This window comes from Nerophis lumbriciformis, linkage group LG24 (genome assembly GCF_033978685.3).
Source record: "Nerophis lumbriciformis linkage group LG24, RoL_Nlum_v2.1, whole genome shotgun sequence".
NCBI lineage: Eukaryota > Metazoa > Chordata > Actinopteri > Syngnathiformes > Syngnathidae > Nerophis > Nerophis lumbriciformis.
In genome coordinates, this window is record NC_084571.2 from 15087501 (window position 1) to 15106080 (window position 18580).

General features: G+C 39.5%; 1 protein-coding gene across 1 annotated transcript in view; it reads left to right on the top strand.

The window, feature by feature from the left end:
* Positions 1-7305, top strand: part of scpep1 (serine carboxypeptidase 1) — a 21682-nt gene extending 14377 nt beyond the window's left edge. The window contains exons 9-13 of the mRNA XM_061981641.1: positions 1573-1651; positions 3195-3308; positions 4512-4649; positions 5369-5532; positions 7110-7305. Coding sequence (XP_061837625.1) covers positions 1573-1651; positions 3195-3308; positions 4512-4649; positions 5369-5532; positions 7110-7172 — 558 coding nt within the window. The 3' untranslated portion in view covers positions 7173-7305. The remainder of the gene's footprint in view (positions 1-1572; positions 1652-3194; positions 3309-4511; positions 4650-5368; positions 5533-7109) is intronic.
* The last annotated feature ends 11275 nt before the right edge of the window (positions 7306-18580 follow it).

Here is an 18580-nt window from a genome sequence, read left to right on the forward strand (position 1 = left end):
TCGCGGAGCAGAGAGGTAGCGACATGGGTAACGTTAGCTGTGGTGCTAGCGGTAATACGAGAGAAAGAAGGTAACAAATGAAGGAAGAATAATTATTTCCCAAGAAAAACAGCACAGGATCCATCGTCTGCCGGTGGTTTGGCTTCAAGCGGGAATATGTCGAACAGACAGACCGTAATTTGTCAAGTGTGGGGCAAAAGCGTTGCTACAAAAAGTAGGATTACTGCTAATTTGTAGCATCATTTGAAAAGTCACCTGCTAGAGAATGAAGAGTGCTTGAAACTCTGCATGTCAACATCTCCGTTCGGTGCCACACCAACAAAATGCCGAGGCAACCATTTCCACATCGACACCGTATGAAAAAAATAGTCAACAACAGAAGGAGATAACGTCCGCAGGAACCTACCACATAGCGAAGGATTTGATTTCCTATTATGCAGCTCATTTTTATTTGACAGTTATTGAAATATCTTGTGTGACATCATGCACAAAAGTGCACTTTATTTGTTTTAAACTATTGTAGTGGCGTTCTGTACAAAAAGTGCACTTTAATTTAGTGTTGTTTTGATTTGTCATCTTAGTGACATCATGCACAAAAGTGCACTAATAGCTTGTTTTTAAATGTCTCTGACAATCTTGCACTTTCTGTTTTAGAAATGACATGAATGTTTGTGCCACTGCTTAATAACTGTTTAATAAATACAGTTTTGGTAAATTGACTTAGTTGTGATTTCCCTCTCTGCATGAAAGTTTAAAAGTAGCATATATTAATGCAGTATGAAGAAGAATGTTTTAATGTAGACACATAGAATCATCATACTGGTGTGATTATATGCATCAAGTGTTCATTCAAGGCTAAGGCAAAATATCGAGATATATATCGTGTATCGTGACATGGCCTAAAAATATTGAGATATTATAAAAAGGCCATATCGCCCAGCCCTAGTTAGTATAACATCATCCGTGTTTACATGTTAATATCACATAATCCGTGTTTACGCTTTAATATGACATCATCTGTGTTTACACGTTAATATGACATCATCTAGGCTGCAGGCTATTAGAAGCTAACAGCTAAGCACACAATAGCACCTAAGCTAGTCATTGTTCTGTTCTGTTGCCCACCTGCCTTCCCCAGTATTTTGTCCCTGCTGTTGTCCTTTCTTTCACTTCCTGAGTGTTTCCTTCCTCAGTGAAGGACGGCCTAATTGGACAGACCTGTTCCTAATTAGTGACTGGACTGACCTGCTTCTAATTAGTCACTGGACTGACCTGTTCCTAATTAGTGGACTGACCTGCTTCTAATTAGTCACTGGACAGGCCTGCTCCTAATTAGTCACGCGTATTAGAAAGGATCCAGTAACAAACGTGTCCGCACCATTCCACTTACTGCGTGAAAGAAAAAATTAAAAGATGAATTATTCAAATCGGCCAATACTCAAGGTTGCATTATGGGTAATTGCAAGATGGAAAGTAAAAAAAATTGCATTGGGACACAACTTTATGATGTTTATAGCTGATGTCCCACTGGGAATGTCATGTTTAATTTCTCATCTGATGTTTGTTCTTCAGAACACCAACGGAGTGAACTTCTACAACATCCTCTCTCAGGAGTCGGATGATGTCTCTTCAGCAGGAAGTAACTTGATATGTAAGCACACAAACTTCCTCTTTTCTTGCCTTTCACTCAACTGTCTGCTGCTTTTTATTCAACTTGTAACAGTCTTCACTCAGTTGGTTTAATATGACCAACGTTATTAACATTACTCATTAACATTACTCATGAACATCACTCATTAATATTACTCATTATTATTACTTGTGTTATTAACATTACTCATGTTATTAACATTACTCATTAACATTACTCATGTTATTAACTTTACTCATTAACATTACTCATTAACATTACTCATGTTATTAACTTTACTCATGTTATTAACTTTACTCATTAACATTACTCATTAACATTACTCATGTTATTCACTTACTAATGTTATTCACTTACTAATGTTATTCACTTACTAATGTTATTCACTCACTAATGCTATTCACTCACTAATGCTATTCACTCACTGTTATTTACTCACTAATGTTATTCACTCACTAGTTATTCACTCACAAATGTTATTCACTCACTAATGTTGTTTACTCACAAATGTTATTCACTCACTAATGTTGTTCACTCACTAACGTTGTTCACTCACTAACGTTGTTCACTCACTAACGTTATTCACTCTCTAACGTTATTCACTCACTGTCATTCACTTACTAATGTCATTCACTTACTAATGTCATTCAGTCACTAATATTATTCACTCACTAATGTTGTTCACTCACTCACGTTATTCACTCACTCACGTTATTCACTCACTAATATTGTTCACTCACTAACGTTATTCACTCACTAACGTTATTGACTCACTGTTATTGACTCACTAATACTATTCACTCGCTAATACTGTTCACTCACTCACGTTATTCACTCACTCACGTTATTCACTCACTAATATTGTTCACTCACTCACGTTATTCACTCACTAATATTGTTCACTCACTAACGTTATTCACTCACTAACGTTATTGACTCACTGTTATTGACTCACTAATACTATTCACTCGCTAATACTGTTCACTCACTCACGTTATTCACTCACTCACGTTATTCACTCACTCACGTCATTCACTCACTCACGTCATTCACTCACTAACGTCATTCACTCACTAATGTTATTCACTCACTAATGTTAGTCATCTGTCTTTGTTTCTTATGTGTAGACAACAAGGTGTAACAATATATCAATTATTTATGATCAAACATCAATTGTTGTAGCGCACACCTACTTCCGTTTTTTGTCTACAGCGCTAAGCCTTCTGGGTAATGTAGTATATAAACATGTACTTTAAACATGTATTTATATATTTAACGTGTATTTATCCAGGGTAAGACAATGAAGAACATATTTTCATTTGCAATGCTGACAGATTTGTGTTTATTAATTTTGTCTGCATGTGAATTTTATTGTGAAGAAATGTCTTTCGAGTGTTTTTATTTCATTGTTATTGTCATCAAATCTTCTTTTAATTTTTCATTATCCCCACTTATTAATGAACAACTTTTATGACAACTTATAAATAACCCAAAACAAATCCTCATGCGTTCCAGTTGTATTCATTTGTCCAATTTCCCGCAGCCATGCTGGCCAGAAGACACATTGCACCTCTTCACAAACAGTCGCTGAGTCAGCTGATGAATGGAGCTATTCGACACAAACTGGGTATCATTCCACAGAATGTCACCTGGGGAGGTGATTACATCATTATATGCATCCATATTGACATATCTGTTTTTAATATCTATATTTACATGTCTGTTTTTAATATCTGTATTTACATGTCCATATTTACATATCTATATTTACATGTACATATTTATACCTACATACCGTATATACATCTTACAACAGTCCAAATAGAATTGGCGAGGAATTTTTCACGTCTGATACGATACCAACATTTTAGCAGTGAATATTGCCCGTATTGATATTTGACCACAGTAAAAAGTACTGAGTAAAAATTACTGAAAAGTACTGGCATCTATTGAGAGCATAAAGTAGTGAGAGCATAAAGTAGTGAGAGCACAACGTAGTGAGAGTATAAAGTAGTGAGAGTATAAAGTAGTGAGAGCACAACATAGTGAGTATAAAGTAGTGAGAGCACAACATAGTGAGAGCATAACATAGTGAGAGCATAAAGTAGTGAGAGCACAACATAGTGAGAGCACAAAGTAGTGAGTATAAAGTAGTGAGAGCACAACATAGTGAGAGTATAAAGTAGAGAGTATAAAGTAGAGAGAGTATAAAGTAGAGAGAGTATAAAGTAGTGAGAGCACAACATAGTGAGAGCACAACATAGTGAGAGTACAACGTAGTGAGAGCACAACGTAGTGAGTATAAAGTAGTGAGAGCACAACGTAGTGAGTATAAAGTAGAGAGAGTATAAAGTAGTGAGAGCACAACATAGTGAGAGCATAAAGTAGAGAGAGTACAACGTAGAGAGAGCACAACATAGTGAGAGTATAAAGTAGTGATAGCACAACATAGTGAGAGTATAAAGTAGTGAGAGCACAACGTAGTGAGAGCACAACATAGTGAGTATAAAGTAGAGAGAGTATAAAGTAGTGAGAGCACAACATAGTGAGAGTATAAAGTAGTGAGTATAAAGTAGAGTATAAAGTAGTGAGAGCACAACGTAGTGAGAGCACAACATAGTGAGTATAAAGTAGAGAGAGTATAAAGTAGTGAGAGCACAACATAGTGAGAGTATAAAGTAGTGAGTATAAAGTAGTGAGAGTATAATGTAGTGAGTATAAGTAGTGGGTATAAGTAGTGAGTATAAAGTAGTGAGAGCACAACATAGTGAGAGTATAAAGTAGTGAAAGTATAAAGTAGTGACAGCATAAAGTAGTGACAGTACAAAGTAGTGAGAGTACAAAGTGTTTGTGTTTCCAGGTCAGGCTGAGCAGGTTTTCAGTTCCATGGCAGCAGACTTCATGAAGCCGGTGGTCTACATGGTGGATCAGCTGCTGACTGCGGGCGTTAACGTCTCTGTTTATAACGGACAGCTGGACCTGATAGTGGACACTCTTGGTAATGTGTATACTCTATACTATATCTACTTTATACTACATACTGGGTATAACATGTACTTAATACTACATACTACTGTGTATAATTTGTACAATCAAGCGGTAGAAAATGGATGGATGGATGGATGGAATATAACAATTGTTGCCATGTCTGTTGCGCTCTACAAAGTGTTAATACTGTAAGTATTGTACTTGTTACACAGCAGATTGTAATTTTTAGGACCAAATGTTGTTGCCGTGTCTGTTGTTGTGCCCTACAAAGTATTACTAGTGTAAGTATAGTACTGGTTACACAGCAGGTTGTAGTTTTTAGGACCAAATATTGTTGCCATGTCCGTCATTGCGCCCTGCAAAGTATCAACAGTGTAAGTATTGTACTTGTTTCACAGGAGATTGTAGTTTTTAGGACCGCATATTGTTGTCATGCCTCTTATTGTGCCCTACAAAGTGTAAATACTGTAAGTATTGTACTGGTTACACAGCAGATTGTAGTTTTTAGGACCAAATGTTGTTGCCATGTAAAATTGCTAATGCTAATCAGTTTGTTACACGTCTTTGTGATGGACAATTCGATGCGCGTCTTGATACATATGTAGGTTACGATACCATTCTTAAAAAAAAGATGTATTTGAAAAAGCAAAGGATTTGATGCAGTGTACGATTCGATACAGCGGTTAATATTTGTTGATGTTGATATAATTTTTTGATGGACTTTTTTAGGTCAGGAGTTGTGGCTGCAGAGGTTGGAGTGGGCGGGGCTTCCCGGTTTTAACAAGCTCAGGTGGACGGCTTTGGATGACCCCGCCTCCCCAGGGGTTACTGGCGCCTTTGTCAAGTCCTTCCAGAACTTCTCCTTCTACTGGATCCTCAAAGCAGGTCACATGGTAAGTTGAGCTCCAATAGCAAATAGTTCCGCATAAAACAGGAAGTCACCTTTGTCTACTTTGGAATATTCTTAAAGGACACGACCGGCATGGTTGCATGTGTGTTGCTATGGTAACTGATACAATTACTAACTCTTGACACTTAGTATTATTGTTTGAAATGTCAATTACCTGAGAACTGATGACCACATTTTGAAAATAATCATACTGCTCATTTCCGAGAGAAGCAGCTAGCGTAACAATTGCTATTTAGCTTAAATACTAACAATACAAGAAACTAAGCCTTTCAAAATAAGTCCATTAAAATATTTCAGCGTGGTTATAAAAACTTTCTGAACCCATTCAACATTACCTTGATGATGATAATAATAATAATAATAATAATAATAATACCTGGGATAAAACGTTTAATTTCCTTCATTGGTGCCTTTAATACCGTAGCTGTTTTTGGGCTCTAAATTTATGCAACTGAACCAAAAAAGTGTTGCTTCTAAATTCAGTGCAAAAAAATTCAGTGCCAAAAAAAAATGTTGCTTCAAAATTCAGTGGCAAAAAAATTGTTGCTTCAAAATTCGGTGCAAAAATATCAGTGCCAAAAAAAGTGTTGCTTCAAAATTCAGTGCCAAAAGAAATATTGCTTCAAAATTCAGTGCTAAAAAAATTCAGTGCCAATAAAATGTTGCTACAATATTCAGTGCCAAAAAAATGTGTTGCTTAAAAATTCAGTACAAAAAAATAGTGCCAAAAAACCTGTTGATTCAAAATTCAGTGCAAAAAAATTCAGTGCCAAAAAATGTTGCTTCAAAATTCAGTACCAAAAAAGTGTTGCTTAAAAATTCAGTACAAAAAAAGATGTGTGCCAAAAAAAAATGTTGATTCAAAATTCAGTGCAAAAAAATTCAGTGCCAAAAAAAGTGTTGCTTCAAAATGCTGTGCAAAAAAATGTGTTGCTTCAAAATTCAGTGCCCAAAAAATGTTACTTCAAAATTCAGTGCAAAAAAATTCAGTACCAAAAAAAGTTGCTTCAAAATTCAGTGCAAAAAAAATTCAGTGCCAAATTAAAAAAAAAAAGTGTTCAGAGTGCAAAATCACCTGATTGGCTGCTTCTGAGACAGGATCGATTGCTTCAGTCTTAATTTACAGGAAGTGAGTCTTGAATTTTGAATAAAAATTTCTGCACTGATTTCTTTTACACTGAATTTTTTACCGCACAAATTTTGCTCACAATTTTGTAATCGTCTGCCTAATTTGATGTAAAAAAATGAGTTGACAAAACTCAAGTGCACAACATTCAGTTCCATAAGTTTCGTGTCAAAAAGAGTTTTTGTAATAAAAACACAAATTAAATTCCATGTATCCATGACTACTGCGACATCATGCTTCTTTCAATAAAGGTCCGCTAAAATTTCTGGAGTTAACGGAGCAGAATGACTCATTTGATCCAGGCTGGTGATGTCATTCCCCTTAGTGCGATACATGTCTTCACCTGACACACTGTCAACATGGCGGGGTGGTCACATGACCATATAGGTCACCTTTTCTTCTTCAAATAAGTTCATGTTTGTATTTCCTATCAGATTCCTTCCGATCAAGGACCAATGGCATTGCAGATGATGAAGATGATCACCAAGCAAGTCTGATGCATTTAGTCTGATTACGATACCATCTGGGATGGATTGTTTTTTTTCTAACTTTTTATCTACTTTTCTTCAAACAAAACCAAATAAGTCACTTTCAGTCCCTAATTCTTCAATAAAGATGAAAGTGTTTGTATTTGTTTGCATCTACATGGATCTTGGTGGGCAATAACTGGCATGAAAATGGGATAACATAACGTCAAATGTATGTCAAAAAACGGCTTCTAACATAAACAATATGATGTGTGCTATGCTAGCTTCCCCGACCAACTACGAGATTTAAAACCTAGCGACAACACTTTAGCATAAAGTTACGGTTAGTTTTGACTCGCTCTCCTGGGGTGGGGGTTGGACTCTTGGAGCCTGGTTGCAGGTGGGGCGGGTCGGTCTTCCTGTCCGGCTGCGGGAAGTCTCTGGGTCTCTCGTCTTTCTGTCCGCGTGGTGTGTGGTCTCTCACTGGTTTGGGGGCTGGTTGTCTCTTACTTCTCCCATGCCTTGTCCTCTGCCGGGCGCGTTTCTCAGACTTATCACCCTTTTGTCCCCGCAGTTTACACTTCTGTCTTCCTTTTTTCTTCTTTCTATCCCCTCCTGTTCCGGTCCGGCCGCGCCAAATAGTATAAATCCATTGAATAAAGTCAGATACAAATAAGGCAGCAAGAAAAGTATCCCACACTTCTCTTTTGTAAAGTAAATCTGTACAGCCATATGGCATCTACATCAACATTGTGATTATCTACATCAACAATATGGTCATCTACATCATCAATATGATCATTTACATTGTAAATGATCACATTGATGATGTAGATGACCATATGATCATTTACATTGTAAATGATCATATTGATGATGTAGATGACCATATTGTTGATGTAGATAATCACAATGTTGATGTAGATTCTACATCAACATTATGATCATCTACATCAACAATATGATCATCGTCGGACACGTTTCCAGTGAGGGTTGGACTCCGCCAAGGCTGCCCTTTGTCACCGATTCTGTTCATAACTTTTATGGACAGAATTTCTAGGCGCAGTCAGAGCGTTGAGGGGATCTGGTTTGGTGGCTGCAGGATTAGGTCTCTGCTTTTTGCAGATGATGTGGTCCTGATGGCTTCATCTGGCCAGGATCTTCAGCTCTCACTGGATCGGTTCGCAGCCGAGTGTGAAGCGACTGGGATGAGAATCAGCACCTCCAAGTCCGAGTCCATGGTTCTCGCCCGGAAAAGGGTGGAGTGCCATCTCCGGGTTGGGGAGGAGATCTTGCCCCAAGTGGAGGAGCTCAAGTACCTCGGAGTCTTGTTCACGAGTGAGGGAAGAGTGGATCGTGAGATCGACAGGCGGATCGGTGCGGCGTCTTCAGTAATGCGGACGCTGTATCGATCCGTTGTGGTGAAGAAGGAGCTGAGCTGGAAGGCAAAGCTCTCAATTTACCGGTCGATCTACGTTCCCATCCTCACCTGTGGTCATGAGCTTTGGGTTATGACCGAAAGGACAAGATCACGGGTACAAGCGGCCGAAATGAGTTTCCTCCGCCGGGTGGCGGGGCTCTCCCTTAGAGATAGGGTGAGAAGCTCTGCCATCCGGTAGGAGCTCAAAGTAAAGCCGCTGCTCCTCCACATCGAGAGGAGCCAGATGAGGTGGTTCGGGCATCTGGTCAGGATGCCACCCGAACGCCTCCCTAGGAAGGTGTTTAGGGCCGCGAGGAAGACCCAGGACACGTTGGGAAGACTATGTCTCCCGACTGGCCTGGGAACGCCTCGGGGTCCCACAGGAAGAGCTGGACGAAGTGGCTGGGGAGAGGGAAGTCTGGGCTTCCCTGCTTAGGCTGCTACCCCCGCGACCCGACCTCGGATAAGCGGAAGAAGATGGATGGATGGAGGAAATATATATATATATATATATATATATATATATATATATATATATATATATATAAAAAATAAAATAGATATATACATACATATATATATATATATATATATATAGCTAGAATTCACTGAACGTCAAGTATTTCTTTTATATATATATATATATATATATATATATATATATACACACATACATACATATACACATATATATATATATACACATTATATATATATATATATATATATATATATATATATATATATATATATATATATATATATATATCTACGGTATATATATGAAATACTTAACTTGGTGAATTCTAGCTGTAAATATACTCCTCCCCTTTTAGCCACGCCCCGTCCCTCCCCCCACCTCCCGAAATCGGAGGTCTCAAGGTTGGCAAGTATGGCATCATCAGAGAGGGTGTTCAGCATGGTTAGAAAAATAGTGACAGAGAATAGAACAAGGATGGACAATTCAACCCTTAACTCAACAAGTATATGTGTAAATAAATGAACACTGAAATTCAAGTATTTATTTTATTTATTCATATATATATATATATATATATATAGCTAGAATTCACTGAAAGTCAAGTATTTCATATATATATATATATATATATATATATATATACATACATATGAAATACTTGACTTGGTGAATTCTAGCTGTAAATATACTCCTCCCCTCTTAACCACGCCCCTCCAACCACCCCCTACCTCCCGGAATCGGAGGTCTCAAGGTTGGCAAGTATGTCATCTACATCAACATTATGATCATCTACATCAACAATATGATCATCTACATCAACAATATGATCATCTACATTCTACATCAACAATACGATTTGCCTGAGGACCTGGACAGGACAAAAAAAAGAACATTAAAAATAAATGATAGAAAGAGTGAATGAAGTAACATTTCTTGGAGTACTTTTACAAAACAAGCTCAGTTGGAAGCCCCATATCAACTGTAATGGCAATCTTCACCTTCAAATGTTCCAATTTATTGTCATTACTCAACAGGTTTGAGGGAGTGATCCTACACAGTAGCAAACATTGCATATGAAGTGAGGTCCAGTCAGAAATCCAGTTTATGTCTATTTATTAATGAACTTGCAGGGTGAATGAAACATACCCGGGATTATTGCAGTGATATTGTGTTATATGTTCTCCTGCCGGTTGCTGTCTGCTGTTGCATTTGCTGTTGCCTGCTGCTGTCTGATGTTGTCTGCTGCTGTCTGATGTTGTCTGCTGCTGGTAAGAACGGTTTGTGCTCCCACACCTGAGTCCTTCCTCGTTTGGCTCACCTGTGCTCCTACATATGCCTTCCTCCCTGCACTGCTCAACCAAAAAGCCCGCCACCTAGTGACAAAAGAAAGTAATGCCAACACAAAAATAAGGATGCCTTAAATGGCTCCTACACACCGGCCCCTAATTGTTTACGCTGTAACAATTACTTGAAAGGGAGCCATTCAAATTCACTTTTACAAGATTCTTCTTCTCAGTTTTTTTCCAAAATAAAAATATGTTGGCATTTATGGTTCATTAATCTTGAATCTTCATTAATCTTCAATTTCAGTCTTTTGGAGGAGACATATCTTGGTTATTGGTCTTTCCAGTATGTTGGTTTTGGTCTTTAGTCGAACTGTGCGTACAAGACCTTTTGCATCAGGAATAGTTTCCAGTATTCTCCCCAGTAACCAGGATCCTCGTGGAGCAGTGGAATCGACCACCACCACAATGTCACCAGGGGCAAAACTTCTCTTGGCTCTGGTCCATCGCTGACGTTCTTGGATTAAAGGTAAATATTCTTTTGTCCATCGTTTCCAAAAGAGATCTGCCATGTATTGTACTTGTTTCCATCTACGTTTGATGTACAGATCCTCCTTTACAAAGAGTCCAGGTGGCAATATTGGATTGGTTTTTATCAAAAGAAGATGGTTTGGGGTCAGCGCTTCCAGGTCCATGGGGTCATCAGAGGATTTGGTTATGGGTCGGTCATTTAAGATTGCTTCAACCTCACACATTAAAGTTTGCAATCCTTCATCATCAAGTACTTGTTGATGAAGAACAGAGCGCAATACACTCCGTATCATGCGGATTAGTCGTTACCATACACCACCGTGATGGGACGCTGCAGGGGGATTAAAGTTCCACTTTATACCTTGCTGTAGCATAGCGTTCTGGATTTTATCCTGATTCAAGCTGCTCAATGCTTTCTTTAATTCTTTTTCCGCTCCTACAAAGTTTGTACCATTGTCCGATCTCAGAGATGAAACTTGACCTCTTCGACAGATGAATCTCCTTAATGCATGGATACAGGAGTCTGTGTCAAGTGTATGTGCAACTTCCAGGTGTACTGCCCTGCTTGCCATGCAGGTGAAAATTACACCATACCTTTTAACAAGACTTCGTCCTCTTTTGATTTCTATAGGACCGAAGTAGTCCACTCCTACATTCGTGACTGGAGGTTTGTCTGGTTGAATTCTTTCCAAAGGTAAGTCTGACATTTTTTGCTCTCCGACTTTACTCCTCTGTCGTTTGCACACAATACAGTCATTTATGACTTTAAGTTGATTTGATTTGATTTGATTTGATTTTCTTGCAGCAGAATTGGCTTTGATGATCCAATATTTTTTGCGGAGACAAGACAGCATGTAATTTCTTCCTGCATGTCCAAGTTGCTTATGGATGTGGCATAATAGTAGTGTGGATATGTGGAGGTCCTTAGAGAGAATAATCGGATGTTTGATTTCTTCAGGCATTGCTAGCCTATTCAGGCGACCACCTACTCTGAGAAGTCCATCCTCCAGCACTGGATCCAATTTGTACAAATGACTGTTTCTTTTGACATTTTTCTCAGTCTGTAGAACAAACATTTCCCCTTGAAATCTTTCACTTTGACTCAATGAGATGACTGCATTCTCTGCTTGGATTAGATCTTGGGGAGATAAGCACTGTCCATGAAGGGTGGCTTTAAATACTTGCATCTCCTCTTCAATCTTCTTCTTTAATTTGACAGGATCATTTTCAGCACTACTCACAGCAGTTTGAACTTCTTTTCTTTTCCTAGTCAGTTGCAAGAGTGCGGTCTTTACTTTTAAAAGCCAGGCTATTGCAATCTTCAGTCTCATCCAGGATGAGAAGTAGTGGATGAAATAGTTAGTTGGGTTCAACTGACTTTTGACAATGGCATTTACTGTGATGCCAGGTTTGATCTCTGGATCATCAACAGAGATTTTGGATTCAACTTGCAAGATTGGCCATTCTTGGCTTGCTTTCCAGAGAAAATCTGGTCCTCTTATCCAATTTTTGTAGCCTAAGAAGCGATCTGCTGTCAGCCCTCTTGATGCTGCATCTGCAGGGTTTTCCTTTGTGCTCACGTATCTCCATTGTGATATGTCGGTAGCATCCCTTACAAAAGAGACTCTGTTTGCTACAAATGTTTTAAAGCGTTTGGTTTCGTTGCTTATATATTTAAGCACGGTTGTGCTATCCGTCCAGAAAAATGATTTCTCCAGTTTTAACTGTAGATCCTTTCGCAGCATTGTGTCAACTTTGACAGCGAGGACAGCTGCAGCCAGCTCCATTCTGGGAATTGTCATTTTTTTTAATGGTGCCACTCTTGATTTTCCTATGATGAATGCAACATGCACTTCTTTGTTTTTGTTTTCCAGTCTTAGATATGAGACAGTTCCGTAGCCACTCTCACTGGCATCCGAAAAATGATGCAGCTGTGAGTGTGTGATTTGACCAAAGTGTGTAGGCTGCATGCACCGGTCAACTTTAAACTCCTTCATTTTGCTGAGATCTGCTAGCCATCCTGTCCACTGTTGAGAGAAAACGTGTGGTATGGTTTCATCCCATTGAAGCTTTTCCTTGCAGAGCTCCTGCATAATCATTTTGGCTGGCAGAGTAAATGGTCCTAGAAGTCCTAAAGGGTCGTATACAGAGCTGACCACAGACAAAATGCCACGTCTAGTGTGTGGTCTTTCTGGTACAGCAACTGTGAACTTGAACACATCAGTTTCCACACACCAGTGTAGTCCTAGGGCTCTTTCCATTGGTAGATTGTCCTTGTCCAAATCCAACTCCTTGATTTCTTTAGCCCTGTGCTCTTGTGGAATAGATGTTAATACAGCACGGCTGTTGCTGATCCATTTGGACAGAGTAAACCCACCCATTTGGCAAAGAGCAGTCAGATCTTTTACTAATTGTACTGCTTCTTGTTCTGTAGGAATCGAACGTAAACAGTCATCTACATAAAAGTTATGGCGTACTGTGTCTGTCACCTCAGGTGGAAAATTAGCTTGGTTGTCTTCAGCAGTTTTCCTCAAAGCGAAATTTGCACAACTTGGTGATGACACAGCTCCAAATAGATGTACCGTATTTTCCGCACCATAAGGCGCCCTGGGTTATAAGCCGCGCCTTCAATGAACGGCATATTTCAAAACTTTGTCCACCTATAAGCCGCCCCGTGTTGTAAGCCGCATCTAACTGCGCTAAAGGAATGTCAAAAAAACAGTCAAATAGGTCAGTCAAACTTTAATAATATATTAAAAACCAGCGTTCTAACAACTCTGTTCACTCCCAAAAAGTACGCAAATGTGCAATCACAAACATAGTAAAATTCAAAATAGTGCAGAGCAATAGCAACATAATGTTGCTCGAACGTTAATGTCACAACACACAAAATAAACATAACGCTCACTTTCTGAAGTTATTCTTCATTCATAAATCCCTCGAATTCTTCTCCTTCGGTGTCCGAATTGAAAAGTTGGGCGAATGTGGGATCCAAAATGGCCAGCTCCGTCTCGTCGAAGTAATCGGAGTCAGTGTCGCTGTTGTCCAGCAGTTCTGTGAATCCTGCCTTCCGGAAAGCTCGGACCACAGTTGTGACCGAAATATCTGCCCAGGCATTTACGATCCACTGGCAGATGTTGGCGTATGTCATCCGGCGCTGTCTCCCTGTCTTGGTGAACGTCACGTGTGTTCGCCTTCTGTCATCCACTGTTCCCACGCAGTTAGCAGTCTAGCTTCGAATGCCCTGTTGACACCAATATCTAGCGGCTGGAGGTCTTTTGTCAATCCACCCGGAATGACGGCGAGTATTGAATTAAGCGCGTAAGCGTGTCTCTTAATGTGATGTTATGAGCTAGCAAATATAACAACTACACTACCCAGCATGCAACGATAGTGACGAGCATGCGCGGTAGCCCTGAGAAGCGTTGTTGTATGCTGGCAGTTAGAATGTGGTTATGAGCACGCTGTGAGTAAACGTTGAGAACTCAGTTAACACGCCTCGTCTGCATTATTTATAATTAGACAGACAACACACTTAATAGGAGCCATTTTGGGGTCTTTACATAAACACACAAATGGAAATGAAACGTCACATATCCCAGCATGCACCGCGCGCTTCTTCTTCTTCTACGGGGAAAAAAGATGGCGGCTGTTTACCGTAGTTGCGAGACCGAAACTTTATGAAAATTAATATTAATGTTAACCCATATATAAGGCGCACCGGATTATAAGGCGCACTGTCAGCTTTTGAGAAAATGTGTGGTTTTTAGGTGCGCCTTATAGTGCGGAAAATACGGGTACCTTCATCCTATATTCAGTCAGATCTTGCTGCATATCACCGTCAGGCCACCATAAGAATCTCAAGTAGTCGACATGCTTATCAGACACCTTAACCTGATGGAACATGGCTTTAATGTCTGCCATCAAGGCAACCGGTTCTTGTCTGAATCTGATGAGGACTCCGATAAGTGAGTTGGTAAGATCAGGACCCTGAAGTAGTTCACAGTTCAGTGATGTTCCTTTAAAGACTGCACCACAGTCAAAAACAACTCTTAATGTTCCTTTTTTTGAGTGGTGCACACCATGATGTGGAATATACCAGAGTCTTCCATCTTTTCTATTCAGCTGGTCTGCTGGTACCAATTCAGCATAGCCACTGTCAATCATATCTGTGAGGAAAGATGTATATTCTTTATGGAACTTTTCATTTGTGTTGAACTTGCGTTTCAGGCTCTGGATGCGTTGCTCTGCAATACAACGGTTGTTCGGCATGATGGGATCTTCTTCTTTAAAAGGTAAGTTTAAACAGTAATGTTCATCTTTAATCTTTGCAGAGTGGCTCACAATATCAAGAAACTTTTCCTCTTCTCTTGACATTTCCTCTGTTTCCTTACTGGATCTTTCACTGAAATCTCGGTTGTACTGTTTGACTAATAACTCCTCCAGGTTTAGAATAGATATTCTATTGACATCAGCAACAGGGCAGCCATTATGCCTGCTGGTGTCATCTCCTTTTAAAGGACCATAAATGACCCATCCCAATAAGGTCCTCACTGCGTATGGCCCGTCCTCCTGGCTATTGACCACCTCCCAGGGTTCCAGTACCTTAGAGGCATTCGTGCCAATGACGAGGTCGATGTCAGAGTCAATTTCAGGTAATGTGATATGGTTTAGATATGGCCAGTGTTTCAAATCCTGCTGTTTTGGAATATTGTGTGGTGAAACGGGCATGATTTTGTGTGTAAATACATCAGGCAATTGAATAAAGTCATTCGTATTTATCCTGGCTATTTCCAGTCCAGTGATGTGGTAGCTGGTTTCGGGTTTCACTTGATTCATGGTTTTGAGAAGGATGGTTGTTCTTTGTCCTGTTATGTTCAGTCTTTGCATCAGTTTTTCTGTGCAGAATGTGGAGGTGCTTCCATGATCCAAAAATGCATATGTTTGTAACACTGTATCTCCCTTGTTGCTTTTAACTTGTACAGGTACAATGGAGTAGATGGAGGGGTCATCCCCGGCCCCAATATGACCACAAGTATGCTTGGGAGGTGGGACAACAGTATTGGTTCCAATTGATTTGGTTTGTGTTTGTTCTGTCTGTTCAATGTGGAGTATTTGTGGATGTTGTTGTTTACAGGTTTCACATAATAGACGATTTCTGCAGTCTCGACTTAAATGTCCTATTTTCAGACAACCAAAACAGACTCATTTTTCCTTTAAGAAGTCTATTTTTTCTTTGTGCTTCTTCCTCTTGAATTGTGGACAGCACTCCAGTGTGTGAACACTCTTCTTACAGAACAGACAACTGTGAGATTTGACAATCACATTCCTTTTTCCTTCATTTGACTCCACAGTTTCTATGGGTACTAATGTTGTTGCAAAGCTGCTTCTTGGACTTGACTTTACTCTTGGCTTAGGGACGGATGAGGGTTTGACAGTTGATTGCTTAGTGTCCTGAATGTTACCAAACAGTGGATCAGAGAGTATTTTGACTTGTTTTTCAATAAAGTTCACAAGGTCTGGGAAAATGGCTCGATGGCCTTGCTTCTCCTGTAGGTCACAGGCCTTGTTCCTCCACTGCTCTCTGAGCTTGTATGGAAGCTTTAGGATGATGGTCCTCATATTAGAAACAACATTCATTTCTTCCATATAGGCCAGACTTTCCATTGCATTGGAACAACTTCTGAGGAATAGAGAGAATGCTCTCAATCCTTTTACATCCTCCAATTTAATTGTTCCCCAGAAAAAAGCCTTTTCCATATATGCTGTTGCAATATGATATTCATTACCAAAATGTTCCTTGAGTAGCTGTCTTGCCCTCTGGTAGCCCTGGGACGGAGGCAAATGTTGGCAATTTTGAACCAGCTCTTTTGGATGCCCTCTAGTATATTGTTCCAAATAATGCAAACAGTCATAGGTGTCACACTTTTTCTCCACTCCATATTCAAATGCCCTTATAAAGGTTTCATACTGAAACGGATCTCCATCAAACACAGGTACGTCTCTTGATGGTAAAGAGGAATGGACATTCTGCTTAACCAATAAGGCATTGAAATCATGTTGTCCTTTTAGTAAATCAAGAATGTGATCTTGTTTGATGGCATTTGTGACAGGGGATGTAGTGTGAACTGTATGACCTTTAACATCATCTTTTTTCACAGGAGTATGATCAGTTTGCCCAGTTGTATTCGACACATTTTTCATTTGCATAGTTGATTTTGACAGATTGTCAGTTTGCATTAAAGAGAGAGCAGCCTGTCTTGGAGTCATGTAATGAGCTTTGGTATACTTTTCATATATGAATTGTTTTGGCTTCCCAACCTGTGTGTCAGAGAGGGGCATTGTTTTCTTTGGAGCAGCAACTCCTTTGTGTGATTCAGAGCTCATTCTTGACACTCTTGATTCTTCCCTAGATCCCATGGTTGCAAAAACTTGCTCCCTTGCATTTGCTGCTGCCAGCTTGGTTTCCATTTCCAACTTTTCCTTTTCCATTCTGAGTTGTTCCTGTTATTTTGCGAATTGTTCCTGTTGTTTTGCGAATTGTTCCTGTTGAATTCTTTGTTGTGATTCAATCTGATGTTTTTTCTCCAATGCAGCAGCCTCTGCCATGATAGCAGCCTTTTCGGCCTGGGCTCGAATGCGAGCAGATGAGGTAGAAGAGGTTCTTGATGTTATGGAACTGCGTGGGATTGAGACATTTGATGCACTGTCCTGGGCTCCAATATCAGAAAGTGTAACACATAAATGTTCATCATGGGCAAGTGGGACATGCATTTCATCTTGAACTTGCATTTCAACTGAGCCATGTGTTTCAGAGACATGCAATTGTGACTCCTCTCCCACGGGGGCAGTGTCATGTGTGGTTAGCTTTTTCACTTCTGATAACCATTCATGCACAAGTTTTATAAAACCTTCTAGTATCTTAATCTTTTCTTGAAACCAGTCATTTTTTCTATCAAGTTCCTCTTCAGGCAATGGTAAGGCAATCAATGAGGAATGATTTCCCCTTGCCTCTCCACACAAATGAATCAATTCATCCAAGTGACCTCTTACAGCATTTGCATTTTCATCATTTTCAATTGAATGCATGAGTTGTTTCATTGTGTCCCTTATTTTAGCAGCTTTTTTAACACATGCTCCTATTGCTTTATGATAATTGTCAACTTTCATTTCCAAGCCTTTGGCAGTATACTTTATGGCTCTTTTTTTCCTTTTCAAAATATTGTACATTTTCCTTTTCAGGATCCACCTTTTCGCCACCTTGTGGCTGTACATCATATTTGCCACCAGACATAATTGGCCAAGTCTCTCCCTTGTGCTGCTTTCAGCTCCACACAACTCACCCTATAGAGCTGGCAGGTGTTTCCAATCACCCTGGCTGATGAGCAGCAGCGTGGCCGTGGCACAGTTCGTCCTCTTGTGGCTTTTTGATGTCCTTCGGTGCTCCTACATATGCTTTCCTCCCTGCACTGCTCAACCAAAAAGCCCGCCACCTAGTGACAAAAGAAAGTAATGCCAACACAAAAATAAGGATGCCTTAAATGGCTCCTACATCAACTATATCAAAACAAAGCTGTGTAGTAATAAATAATATATTGTGTACTATTCTCCCTTGGCATAACAATACATTTACATTCTCCCCAAGAGATTCTCCAATCACACACTTTGTAATACTATTTTTCAACTCTGTGTCATTACATTATTTATTAATATTTATTTATTT